This window comes from Aristolochia californica, unplaced genomic scaffold (assembly GCF_029961685.1).
Source record: "Aristolochia californica isolate CCGP_79_NKW_82.1479 unplaced genomic scaffold, dmAriCali1.0.hap1 SCAF_9, whole genome shotgun sequence".
Classification (NCBI taxonomy): Eukaryota; Viridiplantae; Streptophyta; class Magnoliopsida; order Piperales; family Aristolochiaceae; genus Aristolochia; species Aristolochia californica.
Window position 1 is genome coordinate 464037 of NW_027182290.1, and position 8883 is coordinate 472919.

Sequence of the window (8883 nt, forward strand, 5' to 3'; positions counted from 1 at the left end):
ACGATTGAAACCACGCCGATGCCGCCCCTGAGCGTGGGCGTGCATTTTGCCTGCCTGCCGTATATATATTATGGAGATGAAAACGACAAAGGCGACGAATCCGTAGACGCGAGCCGAAGCACACACTAAAACAAGTCGGTTGATTTGTATTTACTGCCAAACTCGTAGGTCATTTTCGAATTTCGTCCAAAGAATCCGACTAAGTTCCTCTATTCAGAATATTCCCGCGCAAAGATCTCTTTTTCCCATTTTGCTTCTTCTTCTCCTTCACCGCTCTACTCTCGTGTTTCTGTCTTTGTCCCTCTTTTTGTTCCCTCCTCTAATTCGGGATCCGGATTTCTCCATGGATTCGGTTTCGACTGTGCCTGGAGGAAAATTCGTCGTTTCGACGAGAAGATTTCGTGATGTTTCCGTTTCGAGATTCGAGAGGTTTAAGAGAATTTCCATGAAGCATGGCCTGTCGATGAAGGCAGTAGGTAGTAGTGGATTTGATTTCGGTGATCCGGATTGGAAATTGAAGTTTAAGGAGGATTTTGAGCGGCGATATACAGCTCCCCATCTCGCGGATGTATTCGATGATGTACGTCCGATTCCGTCTACTTTTTGTCTCAAGAGCAGGTGAATTCAATGCATTCTTTTTATATAGATACTATAAAATTATTTATTTCCGATATTAAAAAATACATTCATAATCCGTTTACATATAAGGGAATGAATCCCGTTTAAAATTACAGATCCGTTATTGTCGGATCAAGACCAGTTAATCTCGGATCGTAAGACCCGTTAAGTTCCGATTTTCAACACTCCCCCTCAAGTTGGAATATATGTTAATGATACCCAACTTGCCGAGTAATGCCTCAAATTGGGACGAACTCAACGCCTTAGTAAATAAGTCTGCAGTTTGGTCGTTGGTTCGTATGTGGGCTGTCTTAATCATCCCTGCTTGAATCTTTTCACGAACTAAGTGACAATCGATTTCGATGTGCTTGGTTCGCTCATGGAAGACCGGATTTGAAGCGATGTGTATAGCAGCTTGGTTTTCACAATACAACATGGCTGGTTGAGTATGTGTGATTTTCAAGTCTTTCAAAATGTTTTTCAGCCAAGTAATTTCGCAACATGTAGTAGCCATGGAACGATACTCTGCCTCGACAGTTGATCGAGCCACCGTTATTTGCTTTTTTGTTTTCCACGAAATGGGTGATTGTCCAAGAAATATACAATACCCTGTTACTGACCTTCTTGTGTCCCTGCAACGAGCCCAATCTGCATCGCAAAATGCATTTAACTGGAGTGTACCTGTAAAGGATAATAGAATACCCTGCCCTGGAGTTTGTTTTAGGTATCGAAGAACTCTATGTGCTACCTCAAGGTGTGGTGTACGTGGTTTTTCCATAAATTGGCTTAGAACATAGACAGCATAGACCATATTTGGCCTAGTGATGGTCAAGTAGATCAATCTTCCCACAAGGCGCTTGTATGATGAAAGATCGTTTAGGAGTTCACCATCGGATTGTGTAAGAGCCAAATTTTGCTCCATTGGGAACCTCGTAGGTTTTGTTCCTAGAAATCCAACATCTTCTAATATCTCCAATGCATATTTCCTTTGGGAGAGGGTAATCCCCTTTGAAGACCTTGCTACTTCTATACCAAAAAAGTATTTGAGCTGACCAAGATCCTTAAGTTTGAACTGCTTGGATAATAACTGTTTCACATCTTCAATATGTTGCAGATTGTTACCTGCCAAAATCACATCATCAACGTATACAAGTATTGCTGTAAAACTGCCTTTGTGGGATTGGACGAATAAAGAATAATCTGCCTTTGACTGATGAAACACAGCAATCTTGAGGGTTGTGGAAAACTTCAAAAACCACTGTCTAGAAGCTTGTTTCAAGCTGTATAGGGACTTATTAAGTTTGCACACTCGAGTCTCCCCCTTTCGTCCAAAACCAGTTGGTAGTGACATGTAGACATCTTCATCAAGATTACCATGTAAGAACCCATTGTTAACATCGAGTTGGTGAAGATGTCATCCTTGAATAGCAAAAACACTGAGTAGGACACGGACAGTAACCAACTTGGCAACTGGGGCGAACGTCTCTTGATAGTCAAGTCCTTCAATCTGGTTGTATCCTTTGGCGACTAGGCGAGCTTTGTAACGCTCAACGATGCCATCAGATTTGAGCTTGACTTTGTATACCCATTTACATCCAATGGGTTTCTTGCCAAGTGGAAGAGATGTGAGTGTCCATGTCTGGTTAGCCTGGAGAACTTGAATTTCATCATGCATTGTTTGACACCATTTAGGATCCTTCATGGCGTGTAAGAAACTAGTTGGTTTTTGTGTAATGGTCAATGAAGTGGTAAAAACTTTATTAGATGGGGATAGCCGGGCATAAAAAAGAACGTGAGATAGGTCATAAGGTGTACCTGATGTGGTGACCACGTTGGAGGCAGAGGATTGTTCAGGTCGTGACGGTAGGGTCGCTTCCACATGAAAATCCTGAAGGAAACTTGGTCGCTTAATGGGCCTGGTAGAGGGGCAAACGAGTAGGAGGCGGTATGGTAGTAGGAGAAGGTATTTGGGGGGAAAAAGTATGATCAACATGGGAAATGTCAAGATTTGGTGACGGAGTAGGTGTGTCTGATAAAGGTATGTTTGGTAGAGGGTCATCATAAATAGCAGACATTATAGGAGTAGGAAACATGAGACCCTTATTTGCAGCGAAAAAATGTTTAAGAGGGAATTTATTTTCAAAGAAGGTAACATCTCGGGAGATAAATACTTTATTGAGTTGTAGATCATAAACCCTATATCCCTTTTGTCCATAAGGGTACCCAAGAAAAATGCAACGGATGGCACATGCATCAAATTTGGATGGTTTGTGGGCGTGAGAAGAGGCAAAACATAAACATCTAAAAACTCGTAAATGAGAGTAAGTGGGGATAATGTGAAATAACTGTTCATAAGGTGTTTTACCTTGCAAGACTGGGGTAGGTGTCCGATTTATGAGATAAGCAGCTGTTAAAATGGCATCTCCCCAACATCGTTTTGGAAGGTGTGTTTGAAAAAGTAAGGCTCTGACCATGTTAAGAAGGTGTTGATGTTTGCGTTCAACTATCCCGTTTTGTTGTGGGGTGTGAACACAACTGGTTTGGTGGATAATGCCTTTGGACAAGTAGTAAGTGGCAAGAGTGAATTCAGGGCCATTATCACTACGCACAATTTTCACCTTGGAAGCAAATTGGGTTTCTACCATACTAATAAAATTAGTTAAGTGAGTTTGAGTTTCAGATTTGTGACGCATCAAATAAATCCATGTGCATCTAGTAAAGTCATCAACTATAGTAAGGAAATATCGAGCCCCAGAAATCGATGCAACATGGTAACCCCCCCAGATATCAACATGCAATTTTTCAAAAGATGATGTACTAGAAATTGTGCTCAAAGGAAATGACAATCTAGTTTGTTTAGCCAAGGGGCAAACTAGACAATTATTTGAACTACAAGAATTTTTATTCAAAAATGGAAATGAGACAGATACTTGATGTGATGGATGTCCGAGACGTTGATGCCAAATACCAGATGGAGAATGTATGGAATAGCATGATGATGATTTTGGACGATCAAGGTAGTAGAGACCCTACCGTTCAGTTCCCGTCCCAATCATCTTCCCCGAGCGTAGGTCCTGTATGGCACAAAAATGGGTAAAGAACACATTGATGCAAAGAGAATGATGAAGAAGCTTGCTGATAGAAATGAGGTTTAATTGGAAAATTGGGACACATAAAATATTATGAAGAACCAAACTAGAAGAGAAAACGACTTGACCAACATGTTGGACATTAGCATGAGAACCATCTGGTAATTCCACTGTTTTGTTCGTAACAGCTCGCCAAGACGTAAGCAATGTATGACAACAAACAATATAGTCAGTGGCACCACTATCTAGGATCCATGTGGCTTGCTTATTGGGAGAGGAAAAGTAAAGTGTTTTACCTGAAAGTTCGTCGTGAGTAGAAGAATTACCCACATGATTTGCCAATGATGGCTTGTTATGACTGAGCATGTGTAATATTTGTTGGCATTGTTCCTGAGTAAAAGGAAAGGAGTTGGATATGTTCTTCTTCTCTGTGGGCTTAGTGGATTCTGCAAACTTGAGTCTTCAACAGAAATCAACGGTGTGACCCTTCAAATTGCAATAAGTGCAATTTCAGCTTAGATGATATTGGCTTGGCTTAGTGTATTGGCTCGGCGCGGCTCGGTATATCGGCTCGGCTCAGTATATCGACTTAGATAATATTGGCTCGGCTTAGTGTATTGGCTCGGCTTGGCTCAACTCGGCTCAAACTTTGGCTCGGACTATAAAGCGTTGATTTAATTCAACGTGTAAATATTTCTTTCTCGTCTCTGTCTTCGTAGAGAGAGAGCGACGAAAATTAAACTGGCCGTTGGAACTGAAGGCGCGGGATGGCGCAAAATGTCGGAGCACGGTTTGCGAGTGTCGTCTGCGGCAGAGGAAGGCCAGAAGGCGGTGGCGGGGACAGCGCAGTGGCCGGATCTGGGAGACCTTTGGTGGACAATAAAAGAACTCCTGTTGCGTCTCTTAACGATCGGCGCAGGTTTATCTCCGTCCGTTGAACAAGGATTTGGACCTCGACGGAAACGTCGCCGGAATCGGAAGCGGCAACGAGACAGATGTGGAGAAAAAAAAAACAATAGAAAGAGCGATCTCAAGATTGTCGCTCTGATACCATGTAAAATTCTTTATTTTCGATATTAAAAAAATACATTCAGAATACGTTTACATATAAGGGAACGAATCCCGTTTAAAATTACAGATCCGTAATTGTCGGATCAAGACCAGTTAATCTCGGATCGTAAGACCCGTTAAATTCGGATCTTCAACAGATACAGTTCAAATGGAGATGTTAGGATGTGATTGATTGAATTTCATTAAAGAGTATGAATTTTGTTTCTGCTGCATTGAGTTTTTACTCTTGATTGTTTACTCGTGGTATTGAGTTTGTAGGCGTGCTGTATCTGAAGATTTTGCAAATGGTTATCCATCAGATGAACGATGGAATGGTTATGTCAACAAATACGATAGAGTTCTCTTGAAGGTATATCTCCCTCTCTCAATTATGCTCTTTAGTAATTAACTTAATTAATCCCTTTAATTACTATATTAAACCTTAATATAACTTATTAAGACCACATCACAACGAGGGTTTTATATACATGTTACATTAAACACTTTAATAGGTGGTATTTTTGTAATATTCATAGTAGATATACTTATAATATATAAATAACAATAAAATACTTAAAACCAGTCATAACTTCCATGAATTAACGTTTAAGATTTGTGGACCACCCTTAAACACCTTGAACTATGTTAAAAAAGGATTAACCAGTGTTATAATCACTTGAACTGGTCTTAAACTAACTGAACGGCCTTAAAATTAACTAAACCGATCATGAAATGGAGCTTGAATGCATTGAGTTATTTTAATCATCACTTAATCGAAGTTGAACTTCATGGCATCATGCCCTAAATTACATTAGCATTGGTTTGACGAAAAATATAGACTAGTTAAGAACCATTGGGTACTGTTATTGGATTGGATTAGGTTTACATTGGTTTTGGGCCTTAGAATTTCTATGTTGGGCTGTTTGAAATAGTTCATGGAAGTCCCATAGTGGATCCTGGTGCACGACCCCAAGTCCAACTCTATAGATCAGACCCGGTTCAACAATATAAATGAACCAAGTGATCCAAACTCAATTTCTTGGACTGAACCAAGAGATTTGGAGGGCATCAAGTGGTTGAACTTGAAGATGACTATTTGATTGAGAAAAATTATCGATATTTTTACATTAAATTTCATTACTTAATCATTGTGTCAGGTCATACACTTCTCCTCACCTACATCTGCTGGTGCAGAGTGCATTGATCCTAACTGTACTTGGGTGGAGCAATGGTAAATATATATCAGCCGGAACTATGATTATTTTCTTCACGCTTGATACATATCCTTTCCCAGGGTTCATCGTGCTGGTCCACGTGAGGAGATATATTTCAAACCAGAAGAAGTAAACGCAGCAATTGTAACTTGTGGAGGACTTTGCCCCGGTCTCAATGATGTCATCAGACATGTTAGTGTGACCCAGTGACAGCAGATAAATTCACTTACACGATTAGCCAGTACCCATCTTTCTGTAAATATTGCAATATCACCCACTACTTGGAGTTTAAAGTTTTCCACTATGTTGATGTTCATCATTTCTCTTGTTGTTGCAGATAGTAATCACTTTAGAAATCTATGGTGTTAAGAACATCGTGGGGATCCCTTACGGCTATCGTGGATTCTCTGATAAGAACATTCCTGAGTTACTAGTATGTTTCTTTCTATATCTAAACCATTTAAACCATTATTCAGAGTCAATTTTGATTCATTCTCACCTTGATTTTTAGCTTTCCCGAAAAGTGGTTCAGAATATTCACTTGAGCGGCGGAAGCATGCTGGGAGTTTCCCGTGGAGGCCCTAAGATATGTGAAATTGTAGATAGTTTGCAGGTATTTATAATTTGCTAATTAGCAGGGTCAAGAACAGATTCATTTTCTCTATCTAAGCAAAATAGTAGTGATATCTACCTGGTGACAGGAAAGAAAGATCAATATGCTTTTTGTATTGGGTGGAAATGGTACACATGTTGGGGCCAATGAGATACACAATGAGGTCGTGTACTTCAAATTTTTTCAGTTTACAAATGTGGTGTAGCATCCAATCGACACCAACGATTCTAGATTCTAACTTTCAGTGTCGTAAAAGAAGAATGAAAGTGGCTGTTGTGGGTGTGCCTAAGACTATCGACAATGACATTCTATTGATGGATAAGACCTTCGGTTTTGATACAGCCGTAGAGGAAGCGCAGAGAGCTATAAACTCTGCCTACATTGAGGTACAAAATTTGCTTATTTGATTCCTCAAAACCACTTTACTGTTGATGCCGTGTTGTTCGGCAATTTCATGACAGGCTCATAGCGCTTATCATGGTATCGGCGTCGTGAAATTGATGGGACGAAGTAGTGGTTTTATAGCCATGCAGGCATCACTAGCCAGCGGTCAGGTTGATATATGTCTGATCCCTGAGGTGCGTAACCAAAATTACAATTATGATTTTTATGCTTCATCTAGTCACGTTCTGCTTCATTTGCATGAAGGTACCTTCTGTGTTACATGGTCCTCGTGGCGTTCTGAAACATTTGAAATACTTGGTGGAGACGAAGGGTTCAGCTGTGCTCTGTGTAGCCGAGGGAGCTGGTCAAGTGAGCGAAAGATTAACTATTTATATTGCTTCATTTGAGCAATATTTGTAGTAATGTCAAACGAGTTGATTTGTTCTTTTTCCTTTTTCCCAGAATTTGCTCCCTAAAACTAATGCTACAGATGCGTCGGGAAATATTGTTCTTGGAGATATTGGTGTTCATATTCAGCAAGAGGTATGCAACTAAAACTAATAATTTTCCAACTTCCTTTTATTTGAAAAGCTGCAGTTTATGATAACCTGTTATCCCAACCGTTGCAGACAAAAAAGTTCTTTAAAGAAATTGGAGTTTCAGTAGATGTGAAGTATATCGACCCTACGTACATGATACGGGCATGCCGTGCTAATGCATCCGATGGCATTCTTTGCTCAGTTCTTGGACAAAATGCTGTAATCTCTCTCTCCTCTCTCTCAAATACACACCCTTATTTCACTTTTTATTCAATTTTGATGCTTGGTCGGACAGGTTCACGGTGCATTTGCTGGATATAGTGGGATTACTGTGGGCATATGTAACACACATTATGTCTACCTCCCCATTCCTGAAGTCATTTCTTACCCCAGACGTGTGGATCCCAACAGTCGCATGTGGCATCGATGCTTGACTTCAACCGGTCAGCCTGATTTCATCTAATAGCTCGGTGGTTTTCTCAGCCATTCGACATTCATATAGACTCTAGTCTTTCTTTGACAAACTATCTTATATCTCGAAGAAAAATAACCTAAAATTAAGCCCAGTAAAGTTCCTGTCCTTCATTCAGATTGTAAAATGTGTGAAATATTGGGGTTCCTTTATTGCTCAAGTGTTGGCTTGCTGGCCAGGTCAGTCAGGTTTTCTCTTATCTATGAGTCTGTAACACCTGTAACCTGGGCAAGGGACCACTGGTTGTAAAGATAAATATAAAAAAATTTATTTGTTCTATTACAAGTGACATGAACAATACACTTTCCAATTGATTGAATTCCCACAGTGAGGAGCGTCATTGCCTAGAGACTCTCCATTCTTGTTAGAAGGTGAGAACGATGATTACAGGAGAATGACTCTCACAAATGGCCATTGGAATGAATGACAATGTTGCTGTTTGAGATGGGTCTCTGACTATGGATAGAGGAGGACGATGACGAATGAGAACTTTAAGAGTTGCCACTAGTTTTATCTTATAAGTCATAATCTGTTTTGGAAAAGACTTTCAAAGCAAAAGAATGAGAGATAGTGCAACCATTATACATAGATAGAGGATAAAAAAGGTTGAGATTTATTGAATATATTTATATAAAGCTTTAGGTTATGAATGGTCCTTTAAATAAGACTTATTCACATGGGAGAAGGGGTTCCACTCATGAGCTCAATCATGACCCATTGAAGTTGTACTAAACCTACAACTTCTTGGAGGAACTCCGCTTAAGCTCAAGTTCATAAGAGACTTTGCTTTATGGTATTATTGATGATAATATTAAATTGATGTTACTATCTATGATGAATATATTGGAAGAACGTTGGTTTCAATATTTATAATCCGGCAAAGTTCATCTCCGTAAGTTTGCAG

General features: G+C 39.9%; 1 protein-coding gene across 1 annotated transcript; it reads left to right on the forward strand.

The window, feature by feature from the left end:
* Positions 1-343: 343 nt before the first annotated feature.
* LOC137940098 (ATP-dependent 6-phosphofructokinase 5, chloroplastic) lies at positions 344-7970 on the forward strand. The gene is made up of 13 exons (XM_068785020.1): positions 344-618; positions 5037-5127; positions 5915-5988; positions 6052-6163; positions 6309-6404; positions 6483-6584; positions 6673-6747; positions 6830-6970; positions 7046-7162; positions 7233-7337; positions 7431-7511; positions 7598-7726; positions 7803-7970. The coding sequence occupies exons 1-13, from the start codon at positions 344-346 to the stop codon at positions 7968-7970; spliced, it is 1566 nt and encodes a 521-aa protein (XP_068641121.1).
* Positions 7971-8883: the final 913 nt, after the last annotated feature.

Excerpts from the sequence above, each read along its gene's own strand:
- LOC137940098 (XM_068785020.1), top strand. The coding sequence starts at position 344 with ATGGATTCGGTTTCGACTGTGCCTGGAGGAAAATTCGTCGTTTCGACG. Across the intron at positions 6,405-6,482 it reads AGAACATTCCTGAGTTACTA|CTTTCCCGAAAAGTGGTTCA; the intron begins GTATGTTTCTTT and ends CTTGATTTTTAG. Across the intron at positions 7,163-7,232 it reads ATATATGTCTGATCCCTGAG|GTACCTTCTGTGTTACATGG; the intron begins GTGCGTAACCAA and ends ATTTGCATGAAG.